The sequence below is a fragment of the Euphorbia lathyris genome, chromosome 8 (assembly GCF_963576675.1).
Source record: "Euphorbia lathyris chromosome 8, ddEupLath1.1, whole genome shotgun sequence".
Lineage (NCBI taxonomy): Eukaryota > Viridiplantae > Streptophyta > Magnoliopsida > Malpighiales > Euphorbiaceae > Euphorbia > Euphorbia lathyris.
Window position 1 is genome coordinate 3938692 of NC_088917.1, and position 18705 is coordinate 3957396.

An 18705-nucleotide genomic window follows, 5' to 3' on the forward strand; every position below is an offset into this window, starting at 1 on the left:
ACATCAAATAAAAAATACGCATAGAAAAACTTGAACCTATGATTAATCCGATCCAAATGCTTTACCTCTATTTCACTTTATATCTATTTGTTCATCATATTCTCTTATTTTCTTTCTTTTTTTCTCTATTCTTTTCATTTATTTCTTTTTTCATATATTCTTTTAAACTTTAAATGGGTAAACGGGGATACTCGCGGGGTCGGGGATTCCCCACGGGACGAGGACGGGGATGAATTTTGTCCCTGTTTGTTTCGCGGGGCGGGTATGGGGATTCCCCGTTTAATCGAGGAATGGGGATGTGAACTCCAATCCCCGCCCTACCCCGCCCCGTTTACATCCCTATATATAAATGCACATGTAAAAGACGATATACGATCCCTTACGAAGACAAAAGCAACCTCAATGTGTTTGTTATGATGATAAAAGATGTGTTTCATAGTGACATAAGTGATAGACAAGTTATCACACAATAGCCTAGGCGGTCAAGTACAAGAAATACTAATCTCGCTAAGTAGAATCTACAACCAACCAATTCCAAACATACCATTGGCTAATGCCCGATACTCAGCTCTAGTGGAGGACCTGGCCACTGATCGTTGTTTCTTAGAATTTCAATATATCAAATTCCGCCCAAGGCATATAACGTAACCAATAGTAGATTTTCTATCATCGAGGTTGCCTGCCCAATCTACATTAGTAAGGCTATGTAAACAAAGACAAGAATGCTAATACTCGTTTCAATACTAATCTTCTTACCCCTTTCATTCTTCCTAGTTGGTTAAAGAGTGTTGTGTATAAGTACTATTGTTTTTTTTTTCTAACAAAGTGCTCTTTGTTGTAAAAAAAATAGCGTAAAATCTAAAAAAAAACTCAGGTGCTTTCACGTTTTATCGAACTGGTATTTGAATTTTTTTTTCCAAACAGTGACCGAGGTTTCTCTTGCTACAGAGAGATGACTGAGGTTTTTCGTTTTATTAAAAACAATATTCGACTCTATATAAAAATATATAAAAACATCATATATATATATATATATATATATATATATATATATATATATATATATATATAAAAGCAATCCCCACTTATTGATCCCACCATCCCAAATAGAATGAATTATGAGTTGTCAACTTACCTAATTATATTGCCAAATACTGTGACATTTCATTATCAATATTAATATTATACTCCCCTCTCAAATTGGCTGTTATAAATATATGGCGAAGTTATAAAAAAAACTGCAACTGTCCCTGAACTTCAAAACGTATTTATTTGAAATAAATAACTCCTCACATGCCATGTGGCAACACGTGATTAGAACTTCAAGAAGTCACAACTAACCTACACTGCTAATCATGTGCTGCCACATGACATTTCAAGCGGTATTTGTTCCAAACAGGGGTGGAGACAGGGGGCACGGGTCCCTCCGGCCACCGGAATAGTTTCAGCCCCCATGTCTCCATAAAATTTAAGGTTGCGGTGATTCTGGCCCCCATGTTTCCAAGAAATTTAGCTCGAGTGCTATATTAGTAGCCAAAATTGGTCCAGGTCCCGTTAAGTCCTTTCTGAATCCAAAATTTCATTTTTTTAATGCCTTTTAGGTCCTCTTTAAGTCCAAATTTCTAATTTTTTTAGCCTGTTAGGCCCTCAGTAAATCCAAATTTCTAATTTTTTTTTACCTAGTAGGCTTTCTCTAAATCCGTATTTTTTCTATTAGACACTGATTTATCAAAAATAATTTTTTTTACACAATACGTGTAAAATGGGCCCCAACCGAGCAATCCTGTATTCGCCACTGATTCCAAGTAAGTAAATTGATGGGTTAATTGTAACGTTTTAAAATTCAGGATTGAGTTACAGTTGCACAACTCAATGTATTAGGCCTATAAATACCATTAAAATATGTACCAAATAATATTCAATTATCAGAAGAAGAAGAAGCTCCAGAAAGGTGTAAAAATGGAGATTTCTCTGTGTAAAATGACTGTTTCAACTGTGATTTTTTCTGCAATTTTAGCAGTGATATTTCATCTGTATATTTCAATAGTGGTGAGATCAAGAAAAGTGAAAGAAAAGCTTAAAATCCAAGGTATAAAAGGACCTTCTCCTTCATTTTTCTATGGAAATCTCTCTGAAATGCAGAAAATTCAGATGAATTTCAGAGCTAAGTTCAGTTCTTCTTCTTTCCATGGTGATGGTGATGATATTGTTGCTCATGATTATACTTCCTCTATCTTTCCTTACTTTCAACAATGGCGAAAACAATACGGTATGTCGTTTTTGGTTTTCTTAATTCCATCTTTTCTAAATAGATTTAGATCGTGTTCGGTTCGGTTCGGTCAGTTTGTTGTTTTTGGTAGCTGGCTAGTGGTATAATCGAGCTGAGATGAGCTTTGGTATATTTCTGCTCGGTTCGTTAGAAAATTGACAAGTTCGAGTTCGAGCTTAACATCATGTTCCCGAGCTGCTAAAGAGCTTTTCTCGCAAGCAGCTCATCAATTCTATACATTCCGAATAATTCATTAATTATGTTGATTTGAAATTTCTTTAACGTCTCCATATCGTGTCCGGTTTGGTTCAGTCTGTTGTTGTTGTTGTAGCTTGTGCTGTAATCGAGCTGAGACGAGTTTGGGCATGCTCATGCTTGGTTCGTTAGGAAATTGATAAGCTCAAGCTTACATCGCAAGCTTGTTCACGAAGATTTTTTCGCGAGCAGCTTGTTAATTCTAGTTATGAACTTCGTTTTCGTTTCTCATGAGCCGCTCGTTAATTCTAGTTATGAACTTCGTTTTCGAACAATTGATTTGAAATTTCTTTATCATCTCTAGATCGTGTCAAAATTGGTTCGGTTGTTGTTGTAATCGAGTTGAGTCGAGATTTGAATTGCTCATGTTCGGTTGTTAGAAAATTGATGAGATCGAGCTCGAGTTCATTCATGAGTGGTTCTCGAGCTTATTCACAAGTTTTTCATTAATTCTATTCATGAACTTCGCTCGTGAACAACTCGTTAATTATGTTGATTTTTACATAAAACTGGAAAATTCTACTATATTTTCAGTGCAATCCATCCAATCAAATAATGCCACTTGTATAATGTTTATTTCTTAACACCAATTAGCTCTCATGAATTGGTGTTCATCGCTCTTTTGATTCGGCGGGTGTATTACACTCGATTCATAGTAAAAGTTCTCTATAAAAACTATATAGTTTTGAAATCTACAAATTTAAAGTTTACATAAAAGTACGTTATTTTACATTTCACCATTTATAAAAATATTATTATTAAAAAAATGATCGAAACAAACTTGATATATATGATTTTTTTTTAGAACAAATTGATATATAATTTAATTCAAAAAAACTGATATATAATTAGTGCAGAATAAGGAACAAAATATTTGTGTTTATAATATTTTTTTTTAAATTGACCAAACTTGTCAATATTAGGAGTAAAATTGCTCTTCACTGCCAATATTAGAGGTAAAATTGCATCATTTTAAATGTTATGAGTAAAATTTTCCTTGGTTGTAAACGTTAGAGGTGTTTTTGTATCTTATCCCTCAAATAAAATAGGGATAAAGTACCAAAATAGGCTTAAGATTTTTGAGTGAGTATCAATTTAAGCTTCACGTATAAAATATCATCAATATAGACTTAAAGTTTACAAAATAGTATAAATTTAAACATCGATGACGGAGCGTGACACGTCATTCATATTACACTGTTAAGTTCTGCCAACTGTACATGGATAGAGAAATCAGAACTTAACGAAATAATATAAATAACGTACTGCGTTCCATTATCAAAGACTTAAATTAATATTTTTTTTAAACGTTAAATTTATATTGATACTCCAGCAAACAATCTTAGATCTATTTTTTACCTTATCCCACTAAAATATCCTTATTACCTTATCCCACTAAAATATCCTTATCTTCATGATATTTCCATAAAGGAATCTCAAAATTTCAATCTTATCTAAAATCTCCATGTGTGATTAAGTCTATATTAATGATGTTGAACACACTCATCAATGAAAAGCATACTATATAATATATCAAACTAATGATATAATTAGAACTAGTGGGGTGTTTAGAGATAATTATTTAATTAGCCATAGTTTTCCACTATATATTTTTATTCAACTAACAATTAATATTTTTTATAATAATAATAATAATAATAATAAATAAAACTAGAATTTTTAAAATTAAAATTGAAAAAATCTAGTGAGATCTTTTAGTAATAAATATTTTATTAATGTTGTATGGACCCTCTCTAGGCAACAAGGTGTAGTCTTATTAAATTATTGATGGAACTCAATGTTTCTTTCAAAATATAATTAAATTAGAATTATTAAAATGGCTTTGTTTTATTTTTGGTTAAAGTGCAAAAATACCCCTAAGATTTTGAGTCAGGAGCAATTTTACCCACAACATCTATAATGGTGCAATTTTATCCTTAACGTTTATAGTCAAGAGCAATTTTACCCCTAACATTGATAATTTAGATCAATTTGAGAAATAATTTATCAAACTGTCTTCTCGATCATGAATCTTGTCATCTACACTTCATACGTGCATCATTTTATCAATAACACATTGCAAACATATGTTGGGATATGAAAACAAATAAAAAAAATAAAAAAATATCTTTTGTACGAATTAAACAAAAAAAAATTCAAAAAATTCACAAATTTATAAATATTAATCTGTAATTCTAGTATAAAATTACAAAAAAAAAACATGAAATCATTTATTTAGAACGAATTGATATGCAATTAGTGCAAAATAAGGAGCAAAAATATCTGTGTTTTATAATAGTGCATGAAATTGATCCAAATTATCAACATTATGGATAAAATTGCTCTTGGCTACAAACGTTAGGAGTAAAAATGCATCATTTTAAACGTTAAGGATAAAATTGCTCTTGAACCAAAACGTTAGATGTATTTTTACACCTTAACCCTTTATTTTTCCATTCTGCCTAAAAAAATTCTAGTAAATATGTTTTTTTCTTAAATAATTGTAATTTTACTGCAGTAAAATATGATAATAATTTTTATAAGGATAAATTTTAAATAATACTCCTGTGGTTTCACTAATTTTCAGATAAATGACTGTGGTTTACTTTTTGTCAAAACGATGATTATGGCTTTACATTTGGATTGATCCTATTAAAACCATCTTTAACGACCTGAAAATGAAAATTTTCAAGAATTAAAGTTGTTCAATTTCATATTTTTTATGGAACTACATTTTCGATTTTCGAAAATCATCTTTTTTTGAAACTTTCTCTTTCTAAACATTAACTTTCTCTCTTTACCAAACATCATCTAAATAATCTCAAAATAAAAAAGTTGAAGAATTAAAGTTGTTTAGAATATTAGTAGTTCTTAAAATATGTAATTTTTGAAGTCGTCAATGGTGATTTTAATAGTATCAATCGAAAAAGTCCTTATTTTGCTGAAGTTGAAAACCTCAATCCCCATTTCGACAAAAAGTAAATCACAGTCTTTTATCTGAAAATTACTAAAACCACATGGGTTTTATTTGAAATTTACCCTAATTTTAAATATTCATATTATTTTGTGACATTTTCAAGTTAGTAGGTCAACCATAATCCAACTCAAAACTTGACGTATCAATTTTGTGTCAATCCAAAAATGATCTGTTACCTACTAAACCAAATTCAAACACTATAATAATGTGTTGCTTTTGTGTCGTGTATAAATTTACCATTCTTATACTGCTGCCGATAAAATGTAAAGGAACGATCATTTGTAAATTTATCATTTCTAAACTGTTGCCGATCAAATAACATAATAACATATCGTTTTCGTGTTGTGTAATCGGTCATTTGTAAATTTATCATTTCTAAACTGTTGCCGATAAAATGTAAAGGAACGATAGGTAGAATTACGTTTGAAGATGACGTTTTAATATTATTTTTTGCAGGACCCATATACACATATTCAACTGGGTTTAGGCAACATTTATATGTAAATGAGGCAGAGCTAGTGAAAGAAATGAATCAATGTATGAGTTTGGGCCTAGGAAAGCCCACTTACATTAGCAAAAGATTTGGGCCTATACTTGGCAATGGCATCTTAAGGTCCAATGGACATTCTTGGGCCCAACAACGCAAACTTATTGCTCCTCAATTCTTTCAAGACAAGGTCAAGGTAAGCAAACCCTTTTTTTTCATTTTTTAACGGGATAAGGTCCAAATTTACCCTGTCGTTTTCGAAGAAATGTAGATTTACTTTTCATGTATAAAATAAAATAATGCAACTTTTACGTTAATAAGATCAATTTTACTCATACTTAATAGAAAATTTGAATAACTTGATTTGACAGTTATTCGACTGTCTTATCAGATATTCGAAATAAGTTTCTTGATAAACTGGAGCAATTTTTGTATTCATGTTTTAGTAACGTAGTACACAATTTAGACAGTTTTTTTTTTTTTGTGATCAACATGTATGTGACATATTTAAATATTGATATTTTGACAGGTTGTTTCCAACTGTGGTAATAATAGAATAAATATTTTAGACATAATTGATGTTTGGAATGCTAGATGTGACAGTTAAATAACGAGTCAAATAACAGTAAATAAGTTTGTTTAAATTTTGCGTTGAATAGAGGTGAAGTTGATATTGTTTGGAAATGTTAGGAGTAAAATTATAACATTTAGTATGTTCGGAGTTAAAATTTGGACCTTATTCTTTTTTTTATTATTATTTACAAATAGGATCTGAGGTTTTCTTCATTTATAAAGATGGACGTCTTTGCGAGAATCGTTAGTAAGGAATTTGAGTTTTATTATTATTATTATTATTTGGGATAAATTACAAATTTAACTATATAGTTATTGAAAGATAGCAGATTTTTGCCTTCACGTATAAAATATTGTAATTTTTTGGATTAAGGTGTAAAAATATCCCTAACGTTTTGGGTCAGGAGCAAGTTTACCCCCTAATGTTAGTAGCCAAGAGCAATTTTACCCCTAACGTTATAATTTGGATCAATTTCAAACACTATTATAAAACGCAGATATTTTTATTTCTTATTCTACACCAATTACATATCAATTCGTTCTAAAAAAGGATTTCATGTTTTTTATAATTTGATAATAGAACTGGAGATTAATATTTATAAGTTCGGTGAACTTTTTTAATACATTATATATTTTTTATTTTATTTATTTTTTTCACATCCCAACATATGTTTGTGATTTGTTACTGATAAAATGACGCACGTGTGAAGTGTAGATGACAAGATTCATGACCGAGAAAACAGTTTGATGAATTATTTCTCAAATTGACCCAATTTATCAACGTTAGGGGTAAAATTGCTATTGGCTTCCAACTTTAAAGGTAAAATTGCACCATTTTAGACGTTAGAGGTAAAATTGCTCCAGATCCAAAACGTTAGGAGTATTTTTATACCTTAACCCTAATTTTTTAAACTACACTAACATCTTTGTCGGATAGTTTATTTTTCCACTTTACTCTTATTAATTTTCATTTGAATAATTTGATTGATATAATTTTATACCTTAACCCTAATTTTTTAAACTACACTAACATCTTTGCCGGATAGTTTATTTTTCCACTTTACTCTTATTAATGTAATTTATATCCGTCTCAGGCAATATCCGACGGGCAGGGGGTGCAACGACCACGTGCACTCTCTGTCTCCGCTTCCGACTCAATCTAACCTTAATTGATATGTTTTATTTTCAGGGTATGGTTGATTTAATGGTTGAATCAGCACAACCATTGTTGAGAAAATGGAAGGAAACCATTGAAACAAAAGGTGGAAATGAAGCAGAAATAAGTGTTGATGAGGATTTAAGAAGCCTTTCAGGTTAGTGCGGTTAATTTTTGACACAACAACACGTTTATAGAATAACATGTATAAAACGATCTATTTAACATGATTATTATTTTTATTACATTTATATTATATATAATTAGGCTTATGAATCGGAGAGGGATTCCTCGTCCTCAATAGGGATCTGTTCCGACGAAGACGGAGAATCCCCGAAACAATTTCCCATGGGACGTGGATGGAGAATTTTTTGTTCCCAAAATTACAACGGGGACGGAGATGGGGAATGCCCTCCCCTCCCCACGGGGATTTGATCCTCTCGATTTTATCATACTCATGTAATTATCACTACAAGAAATTCGATCTATAACGAGAGTTAATCCCGTCGTTAATTATATAAATACCGTCGTTATTAACTTACAACGACCGTATATACCGTCGTCCACCCTCGTTAAAACCTTCGAGGTTAAAGGTATTAACGATGGTATATCGCATACCGTCATTAAAACTAAACAATGAACCGTAGGTAGCCCGCCGTTGCTACTCAATATTTAGGATAGTAATGACCGTCATTATTAATTAATTTCACTGTCGTTATTAAGATTCTTTAATGAGTGAATAAACGGACATTATTTACATAATTCATCGTCGTTTTTATGACATTTTAATGAGTGAATAAATGGTCGTTTTTTATGTTCTTCACCGTCATTATTAAATTTTAATGAGTGAATAGATTATCGTTATTTCCGTATGTTACCGTCATTAGAAATGAATCTGATCGTTATTTCACGAATATATTGACACTAAAAATTATTTAAATATTTAGTACAATAAAAAAACAAATTCAATAATTCAAACATGTATATAATAAGTTCAATAAAATATAAACCAATTTTTCTTTTTAACAAATTTGAGAAAAAAAAATACATAGCTATAAATCGAAATATATCGGTTCTTGTTCTTTTTTACAATAACAAAAGAATTCAACTTGTTTGTACATAACATGATATATAATTGAAGGCATAGTCAATCTCCATAATGTCTTTAAAGCTACTTCAACAAAATTATTTCAAATCTCATCTCAGAAGAACAATCCAGCTGAATTGAACAATTTCCTTTTCCTTTCACTGTCTCTGATGCAAACATAAAACAATTAGGAAAAATATATAAGAGAAAAGAAAGGCCAAGACTAGATATATCGATCCCTTTTCTATAAATAATATATTAAGGAATAAGGATGAAATTTGATTCTAACGTTTTGAAGAAGTGCTGATTTAGTCCTAACTTATGAAATGGTGCAAATTTAACTATAATGTTTCTAAGTAAGATCAATTTTAGCTATATATTACCGAAAATTTGAAAAGGTTGGATTGACTGTTAAATATCTTAGACACAATTGATATTTACAAAGTCCGATGTGACTGTTAAATAACAGTCAAACCATTCTTTTTCAAATTTTCGGTAACGTAAATCTAAAAAGAAGCATTAGGTTAAATTTGGACTATTTTGTATGTTCAGGTCAAATCTGCACTTCGCCAAAAACGTTGAGTCACATTTAACTCTTATCCCAATTATTAATAAAATTATACTATATTATCTAAGTAATAATATTAATTATTTATACTTAATAAATATAATTATAATACTAATTAAACAAAATTATACATATTATATACATTTGTTTGAAATTTTGATTGATTATAGTTCTAAAATTTGATGTTTTATTTTATGTAAACTTAATTTTTATTTAATATTAAAAAAATAAAAAATAAAATCCGGAATCCCATCCCCGTCGCGACTTCGACATGTAGAGATGGAGAAATATTTTTCTCGATTCATATACGAGGACGTGCATAAGGATTCTCTGAAATAGTCGGGGGCAGTGATGGAGAAACCATTCTCTGTCTCTACCCTGTCTCGTTTGCAATCCTATATATAATCATATAAAACAAATTAAGGGTCAATTTGGTCTTTGAAGTTAGTAGACAAGTTTAGTTTAGCTCAAATCGAAGTTTAGCTATTAATTCAGCCCTGAAGTTAGCAAGATTTGACAAATTAGCCCAAATACAATAATTTCAATACCTAAAATTTTATCAAATTTGACCTAATTTGTCAAATATTACCGACTTCATTGCTGAATTGATATCTAAACTTTGATATATGCTAAACCGAATCTATCTATTAACTTCAGCGGCCAAATTGACCCTTAATTCCATATAAAACATATATATTACATAATACGATTATAACACGATAACTTGTCATCTATTTCAGCTAACGTAATTGCAAGAGCTTGCTTTGGGAGCTCATACTCCAAAGGAAAACAAATCTTCTCCAAACTTAGAACTCTCCAACAACTTCTCACAAACCAAACCCCTCTCTTTGGATTTACAAACTTCTACACTACAAACAAAAGCATTAGAGAAATTAGCAACCTAGAAAGAGAGATTGAATCCCTTATCTGGGAGACAGTGAAAGTACGTGAAAGTGAGTGTAAAAATAACGTGAAAGTACATGAAAGTGAGTGCAAAAACAAAGTGAAAGTGGGTGAAAGTGAGTGCAAAAACAACGTGAAAGTACCTGAAAGTGAGTGCAAAAACAGTGTGAAAGTACCTGAAAGTGAGTGCAAAAGCAATGTGAAAGTGTGTGAAAGTGAGTGCAAAAACGATGTGAAAGTGTGTGAAAGTGAGTGCAAAAACGATGTGAAAGTACATGAAAGTGAGTGCAAAAGCAAGGATTTTATGCAACAGTTGCTCGAGGCAACACTAGTTAACAACAACGACACAAAATCTTCGTCAACGAAGCAATTTATAGTTGACAATTGCAAGAATATATACTTTGCTGGCCATGAATCAACTGCTATTGCTGCTTCTTGGTGCCTTATGCTTCTTGCTTTGTATCCAAAGTGGCAATCAAGTATTAGAGAGGAAGTTACTCAATTTTGCAATCATGGGTTTGATGCAACTTCATTGTCCAACTTGAATGTGGTAAGTAATTTAATTTTATGTGTTTTTTATTTATTTTTATGTGTGATTGCGTTCGCGTTTGTCTCGACTATAGACTTGTTTACGAGTTCAGATATTCGTTCAGCATGCTTAAGTTTGTGTTCATTGAATAAGATTTAGATAGAAGAATTTGACATATTGCCATGCCTATTTCTTAATCAAACTTGAAATTTATAAAAATAGAAATGGTATATTATAGTATTAATTATTAAATATATTTATGTTATAATTTTAAAAAATAAAAATATATAACTTTAATATTACATCTTAACCTTTATATATATATATATATATATAAATACTTAAAGCATTATTAATCATCTATACAAAATTTTGGTATATGCAATCTAATCTATTATTTAGTAGTATTTGTCCCATGATTTATTTAAAGTGATGGTCTTTACCATTATTTGGTAATATTTGGCTAATAATCTATCAAAATCGGCGACATCTCAACCAATATGGATAACAAATTAACAATTTTTTTAAAAATTACGATAGTTTTGTTAAATTTTCATAGAGGTTAAATTTTTTTTTTAAAAAAAAAATTTGTTAACCTACCATTCACACTCGTTGAAATTTCATCAATTTTGATAGATCAATGGACAAATGTAACTAAATAATAAGTTAAGGGGTAAAGATCAGTAGACAAGGGGGCCAGGAGAGGTCTCGGCCCCTCCAGCCTGCGGCACCACTCTTGTCACCAGCATATTAGGGGTTGGGGGTGCAAGATGCCCCCAAATGTATCTACTGAGACAAATTTGATTAAGAAAGGTATAAAACGAGATTGAAAAAAATAAACGAAAAGGTATAGTTAAAGTTTATATCGTGTAAAAAAACAATTTTATATACGTAGTTATAAAATTGGCCCTCCAACAGAGTAGTCATGTATTCACTATTGGTCAGGAGACAATATCACTAAATAATAGATCAGAAGATAAATGCCAACATTTTAAATAGACAAAGTGATTTGAGACCCGTAAACAATCAGCCCGACATATACCTTCTTAACTTATCAATACATGCATGTTTTCATCGATCTTAAACTTGATTTTCTTATAGGCAATAGTGGTAATTCAAGAAGGATTCAGATTACCATAACGATATGTGGTTGTCACCTAGATGACACATGGCTTCCACCTAGCTAATTGAAGCGACATATGTTACCTAGATGGCATCCATATGTTGTTTCAGTCAGCGGTGAAAGTTGCTACTGCTAATGTTGAAGTCACGTTATATTTTCAATGTGTTTTTGCTATTAAAATCGATATTTTGATTGTATTGATACGTTTTTATAGGTAACAATGGTAATTCAAGAGGCATTGAGACTATACCCACCCGGAGCATTCATATCAAGAGAAGCACTTGAAGAAGTTGAAATAGGACCCATAAAAGTACCAAAAGGAGTATGCATTTGGACATTAATTCCAACATTGCATAGAGATACAAACATATGGGGAGAAGATGCTAATGAGTTTAAACCACAAAGGTTTAGTGAAGGAGTTTCAAAAGCTTGCAAACATAGCCAAGCTTATGTTCCATTTGGAGTTGGAAGTAGAATTTGCATTGGGAAAAACTTTGCAATGATCCAATTGAAGATTATTCTTTCACTTATTGTTTCCAATTTCACCTTCTCTTTATCTCCTAATTATCAACATTCACCTACTTTTAAGATGATTGTTGAGCCGGAACATGGCGTTCAAATCATAATTCGGAAGATTTAGAGCTTGTTCGATTCAGCTATTGTTGTTAGTTGTTCGTTATTGATAGTTTGTAGTTTTTAGCTGGCACTCGAGCCAATAATTGTTTTTTTTTCAATTCTAACCGAACATCTTATATATATTGTTGTTCGTTCGGTTCAGCTGTTGTTGTTTGATTGATAGTTTGTAGATATTAGCTGATTTAGAGCTTGTCCGATTCAATTGTTGTTGTTTGTTAGATGTTAGGTGTTTGTTGTTGATAATTAGTGATGTTAGTTGATTATCCTTTTGAAATAGCTTTCAGCCAAACCCATCTGAAACACTTTTGGGATCATAAGCTAAATATAAAAATCGGACTCTTAATATGTAATCACAAGATTTTTTGTTTTATTTTTGATAAGATATAAAAATTAACTTTGTGGTTTGACCAATTTGTAAAGACAGTCCTTGTGGTTTAAAAATAACATGACTGCCACATCGGCAGTAATCAACTTCCAGCAATTGCTGAAACATGTGGCTTCCACCAAAATAACACGTGACTGCCACCTAGCTGGCTGAAATGGCACATGTTAGCTAGGTGGCGGCCACATGTCGTTTCAATAAACGGTGGAAGTTAACTACTGTTGATGTGACAGTCATGTCACTTTTCTGGCACCGACTGAAACAATATGTGACTACCACCTAAATGACATGTGGTTGCCACCTAGCTGACCGAAGCGACATATGTCATCTAGGTAGCAGCCACATGTCGTTTCGGTCAGCAGTACTAACTTTCACCGTTCACCAAAACAACATGTGCCTTTACATTTTTGAGATCATGAGATTATATTTGATATAAAAACACTAAAAAATGATAATTGTTTCTTAGACCACATGCTAGAAATCTTAAATTTCATCATAATATTAGACAAGCATAATTGCCCAGATGTTTGAATAAGATGATTTTCACAAACACTTAATAACAGTCAGAAGAGCGTACCTGGATCCATGATGATTATAATCTGAGTTCTTTTGGAATCACAAGAATTGTGTTTCTCTCACTTAACCCTTTAGACTTTACAGATTTTCTAGATGGAGAGAAAATGACTTTTAGATAAGTTAGAGAGAGGACCAATTCTGATTTATGTTCTATAAAATATACCTTCCATCAAGGTATCTCTTCATCCATAAGATATCTTTTCATTAATGAACCAATAGGATTCAACGTACATTTTCATTAATCAATCAATATGATTGATCGTACCCTTTCGTGAACTGACCAATAGGATTTATTGTTTTATTTTATCAAACATTAAGTATATAATATACTAGAACCATATTCTAACTTGATGTAAATTATGGAAAATCCAACATTCTCCCACTTGGTCCATGTAAAATTATATATACGGTTTAATAACAAACATAAGGCATATAAATATTATGGATCACCCAAAAGTTGATTAGTTATTTTATAATTTATAGACATTATGTGGTAAATTGATACACTTGGTTAGACATGTTTAGTATATCCAAAAATAACAAATATATCTAAATGGAGTATATTAATTACAAATTACGTGTAATTAAATTAAGCATCAATTATGTTTTGTTTCATTATTGTATATTGATATTTTACCCAAAGGAGAATTTCAATGTACATATAATTATCGCTTGATATTCTGAATCTTTATTATTGAAATTAAATTTTACTCAAGGCGTTAATGGATGGGTGAATTTATATATTTGCAAGCATCTGTTCATGTCTCTCTTCATTCGCAAGCAACATCTGTAACTAAATTCAATGGCCTAATTTCTCTGAATGGTGTGAACATATCTAGTTTCACCTTGGTGTTTTAGATCTTGATTTGGCACTCTTAATTGATGCACCTAATGCACTTACCGCTACTAGTAGTGCCGAGCAGAGATCTGCCTATAAAGCATGGGAAAAATCTAACAAACTAAGCTTAATGTTTATGCGAATGACAGTAGCAAACAACATCAAGTCCACAATAAATAAAACCGAAAGTGCTAAGGAATTTATGAAATTTGTGGAAGAATGTTCCCAGTCTGAGTCTGCTGATAAGTCTCTTGTTGGGACGCTAATGGTACTTCAACCACCATTAAGTTTGATGGTTCATGTACCATGCATCAAGATATTATTGAAATGTCTAATACTGCTACAAAACTAAAGTTTATGGAAATGCAAGTGAATGAAAATTTCCTAGTAATGTTTGTTCTTAATTCCTTACCTCTCGAGTATGGTCCATTTCATATGAACTATATGGTTCAACCAGAAGGATCTGTGGTTGAAGGAAAGGAAAATATGGTGTGTAAACTTAAAAAGTCAATATATGGACTAAAATAAGCTTCCCGACAATGGTATCTTAAGTTCAATGATACCATCACATCTTTTGGATTTAAGGAAAACATTGTTGATCGATGTATATATCTGAAGATCAGTGTGAGTAAGTTTATAATTCTAGTTCTGTATGTTGATAATATCTTACTTGCAATTAACGATCTTGGTTTATTATGTCAAACCAAAGAATTTCTCTCTAAAAGCTTTGAAATGAAAGATATGGGTGAGGCATCCTATGTGATTGGAATAGAAATATTTCGTGACAGATCACAAAGATTATTGGGATTGTCTCAGAAAGCATATATTAAAAGGATTCTTCGTGGCATGCTTTGAGGCCACGATTCATGGATTATGATTGCAGAACTTTATTTCAGGACTTGGAATTGTCGATAGTATTGCCAAGCCGCTGAAAATTTAATGTGATAATTCTGCAGCAGTCTTCTTTTTTAAAAACGACAAGTATTCTCAAGGTGCTAAACATATGAAATTAAATACCTTGTTGTTAAAGAAGAAGTTCAGAAACAAAGAGTGTCAATAGAACATATTAGCACAAATGTTATGGTTGCGGATCCGTTGATAAAAGGATTATCCCCTAAGGTATTTAGGGAACATGTTGAAAGAATGGGGATTATCGGATATCACTAATGATGTTATAATTATATCTTATGTTATAATGTATTTGACACTCTGAGCTCATTTACATATTGTTTCTGATATAAATTTTTATGAATCATGTTTCTTATGAATAGTATATATATACATGAATGCATTATGAGAATTATAGTCTCTAACAAAGACATTATTGTTGGACCATCATGAAAACCTTATTATAATTCATTTTGAGTATAAGATTTATATTGTGATACATGGAAGAGACTATGCCGATAAACTGATATAGAACCGCTATGATCCTTATTAGTCTTATTGCTTAAACAATGACTTTATGTTGTGACCAGTAAGATAATGGATTTATTTTAATGCGCGCCTTATGTTTGTTATTAAACCGTATATATAATTTTACATGGACCAAGTGGGAGAATGTTGGATTTTCCATAATTTACATCAAGTTAGAATATGGTCCTAGTAAGTTCAGTTATATAGTTTTTCGGAGAGGGCGAATGTAGTTTTAATGTACAAAACCGTACAGTCTAATGTTTAGCAGATAGTATACTTTGAAACCTCATTAATAGAAGATGAGTCTTTTTTTTCATGTGCAATATCATGTTTTAACTACCCTCCAACTAGGGGTGTGTATCGGTTCAAAACCGAACCGAACCGAAAAACAGAATACCGAAATTACCAAAATAATTCACACCAACCAAATAGTATGTAAAACCGAAATATAACTGAACCAAAATATTTGGTTCAATTTAGCTTTAACCCGAACAAACCAAATTTAATTAAAAAATAAAAACAAAAAATAAAAATCATTATATTCCACCATTAAATTTACTTCAACAACAAAAAAAAAAAATTAAAATACTTTTAAAATATATTTATATTAGCTTATTATCTCAATAATAATATTAAAAAATTAATCTTGTAAAATCAAATATATGTGTAATAATATAGAATATATGTAATTCGGTGCGGTTCGGTTTTTTTACATTTTTTATCAAACCGAACCGAATACCAAAAAACACCTAAAAATCAAACTGACACCAAACTGAACTTCAAAAAAAATCAAATTCAATCGGTTCGGTTCAGTATGCGGTTTAAACTGAACCGATACACACCCCTACCTCCAACCTCCAGTGTTCTAGTCATCCACTATAGTTGCACAACTACTGTTAATAAAAAAAATGAATTTTTCGTTAATGATATTTGAAATTATACCCTAAGATAAATGTTAGATTTGTGATCGTATTATTTTATACATAAAGACTAAATTCACTCTTCTCCAACAATGACAATGATAAATTTATTGTGTTTGAGATTGCAACCCTACATGCTACAATTTAAAAGAAAAAAAAACTAGGATTAGTTACAAATAGATGCCTTGTGGTTTGAGTTACTACTGTCCAAATTTGATAAAGTCAACAAAAATAAAAATTTTACAAACCACAGAGTTGCGTTTTTAGTAAAAAAAAACTAAGATTAATTACAATTAGATGCCATGTAATTTCATGGATTTGCAGATAGGTACTTGTGGTATTTTTTGTTAAAAATGAACCATGTAGTTTGCAAAAATTTCATTTTTTGTTGACATTGCAAAGTATGGCTAATAACGACATCAAAATGAAAATTTTCAAGAGTTTAATAATATTTTAAGTAACTTTAATTCTTCAAATTTTTAGGTTTGAGGTTATTTAGGTGTTGTTTTTCTATGAGAGAGAAATTTAATGTTTAGAGAGTGAAAACTCCAAAAATGATGATTTTGAAAGATAAAAAATGTGGTTTCATAGTAAATATAATACTAAACAACTTTAATTCTTAAAATTTTTCATTTTGAGGTTGTTATCGGTCAAAATTGATAAGGTCAATACAAAATGAAAATTTTTCAAACCACAAGATTGCGTTTGAAACGAAAAAATACCATAGGTACCTATCTACAAATCCGTGAACTACGGTGTATACTTGTAATTAACCCAAAAAACTATATGTGATTTAGTTTTGTTTTGGTAGAATAAATTTTGTTTTATATTCTTAAGTTTAAAAACATCACCATATTTTATGTTTGAAGTTATTTAGGTGTTGTTTTTTTTATGAGAGAAAAATTAATGTTTAGAGAGAGAAAACTCCAAAAAAGATGATTTTGAAAAATAAAAAATGTGGTTTCATAGTAAATATGATACTAAACAATTTTAATTCTTGAAAATTTTCATTTTTAGGTCATTATCGGTCAAATTTAATATAGTAAATAAAAAATAAAAATTTTACAAACTATAAGATTGCGTTTGTAAGGAAAAATACCACATGAGCTCATCTACAAATAAAACCGCTAGAAGGAGGGGTCGAACCTCCGACCTTGTGGTTAACAGCCACACGCTCTAACCAACTGAGCTATTCCAGCTATCAATAGATGCATAAACTGTTAATTATCTACAAATTTGTGAAACTAAAGGGTATCTATTTATAATGAAAATTTTGCAAACCACAAAATATTACGTCCGTAACGAAAAATACCACATACATTTAATTTTGGTTTGGTAAAATAAATTTTGTATCTATCGCTAGAAGGAGGGATCGAACCTCCGGCCTTGTGGTTAAGGCCACACGCTCTAACCAACTGAGCTATTCCAGCTATCAATAGATGCATAAACTGTTAATTATCTAAAAATTCGTGAAACTACAGGGTATCTATTTGTAATTAACTTAAAAAACTATATGTGATTTAATTTTGTTTAGGTAGAATAATTTTTTTTTTATTCTTAAGCTTAAAAACGTCATTGTATTGTATAAAAAATGTTTTTGTAACGAAAAATTCTTCAGGTACCCATCTACAAATACGTGAAACTACAATATTTATAATTAACCTAAAAATATATATGTGATTTAATTTTGTTTTGGTAGAATAAATTTTGTTTTTATTCTTAAGCTTAAAAATGTCTCATTATTTTATGTTTGAGGTTATTTAAATGGTGTTTTTTTGTGAGAAAAAAAAATTTCATTTTGAGGTCGTTATCGGTCAAATTTGATAAGGTCAATAAAATATGAAAATTTTGCAAACCACAAAATATTACGGTCGTAACGAAAAATAACATATGCATTTAATTTTGTTTTGGTAAAATAAATTTTGTTATCAATTCGCTAGAAGGAGGGGTTGAACCTCCGACCTTGTGGTTAACAGCCACACGCTCTAACCAACTGAGCTATTCCAGCTA

General features: G+C 30.7%; 1 protein-coding gene and 2 non-coding genes across 3 annotated transcripts; 1 reads left to right on the plus strand and 2 right to left on the minus strand.

Moving 5' to 3' along the window:
* Positions 1–1909: 1909 nt before the first annotated feature.
* On the plus strand, positions 1910–12894 carry LOC136204172 (cytochrome P450 714A1-like). The gene is made up of 5 exons (XM_065995369.1): positions 1910–2269; positions 5958–6184; positions 7751–7874; positions 10113–10825; positions 12142–12894. The coding sequence occupies exons 1-5, from the start codon at positions 1960–1962 to the stop codon at positions 12565–12567; spliced, it is 1800 nt and encodes a 599-aa protein (XP_065851441.1). The 5' UTR covers positions 1910–1959; the 3' UTR covers positions 12568–12894.
* Positions 12895–17820: 4926 nt separating this feature from the next.
* On the minus strand, positions 17821–17894 carry TRNAN-GUU (transfer RNA asparagine (anticodon GUU)). Its single transcript has one exon. It is a non-coding gene; the product is annotated as a tRNA-Asn (tRNA).
* Positions 17895–18629: 735 nt separating this feature from the next.
* Positions 18630–18703, minus strand: TRNAN-GUU (transfer RNA asparagine (anticodon GUU)). The gene has a single exon. It is a non-coding gene; the product is annotated as a tRNA-Asn (tRNA).
* Between the last annotated feature and the right edge of the window lie 2 nt (positions 18704–18705).

Bases quoted from the DNA above. Each gene is read 5' to 3' on its own strand.
- LOC136204172 (XM_065995369.1), top strand. From the start codon at position 1,960: ATGGAGATTTCTCTGTGTAAAATGACTGTTTCAACTGTGATTTTTTCT. The intron at 6,185-7,750 runs GTAAGCAAACCC...TTTTATTTTCAG, and splicing joins TCTTTCAAGACAAGGTCAAG to GGTATGGTTGATTTAATGGT. The intron at 7,875-10,112 runs GTTAGTGCGGTT...CATCTATTTCAG, and splicing joins GGATTTAAGAAGCCTTTCAG to CTAACGTAATTGCAAGAGCT.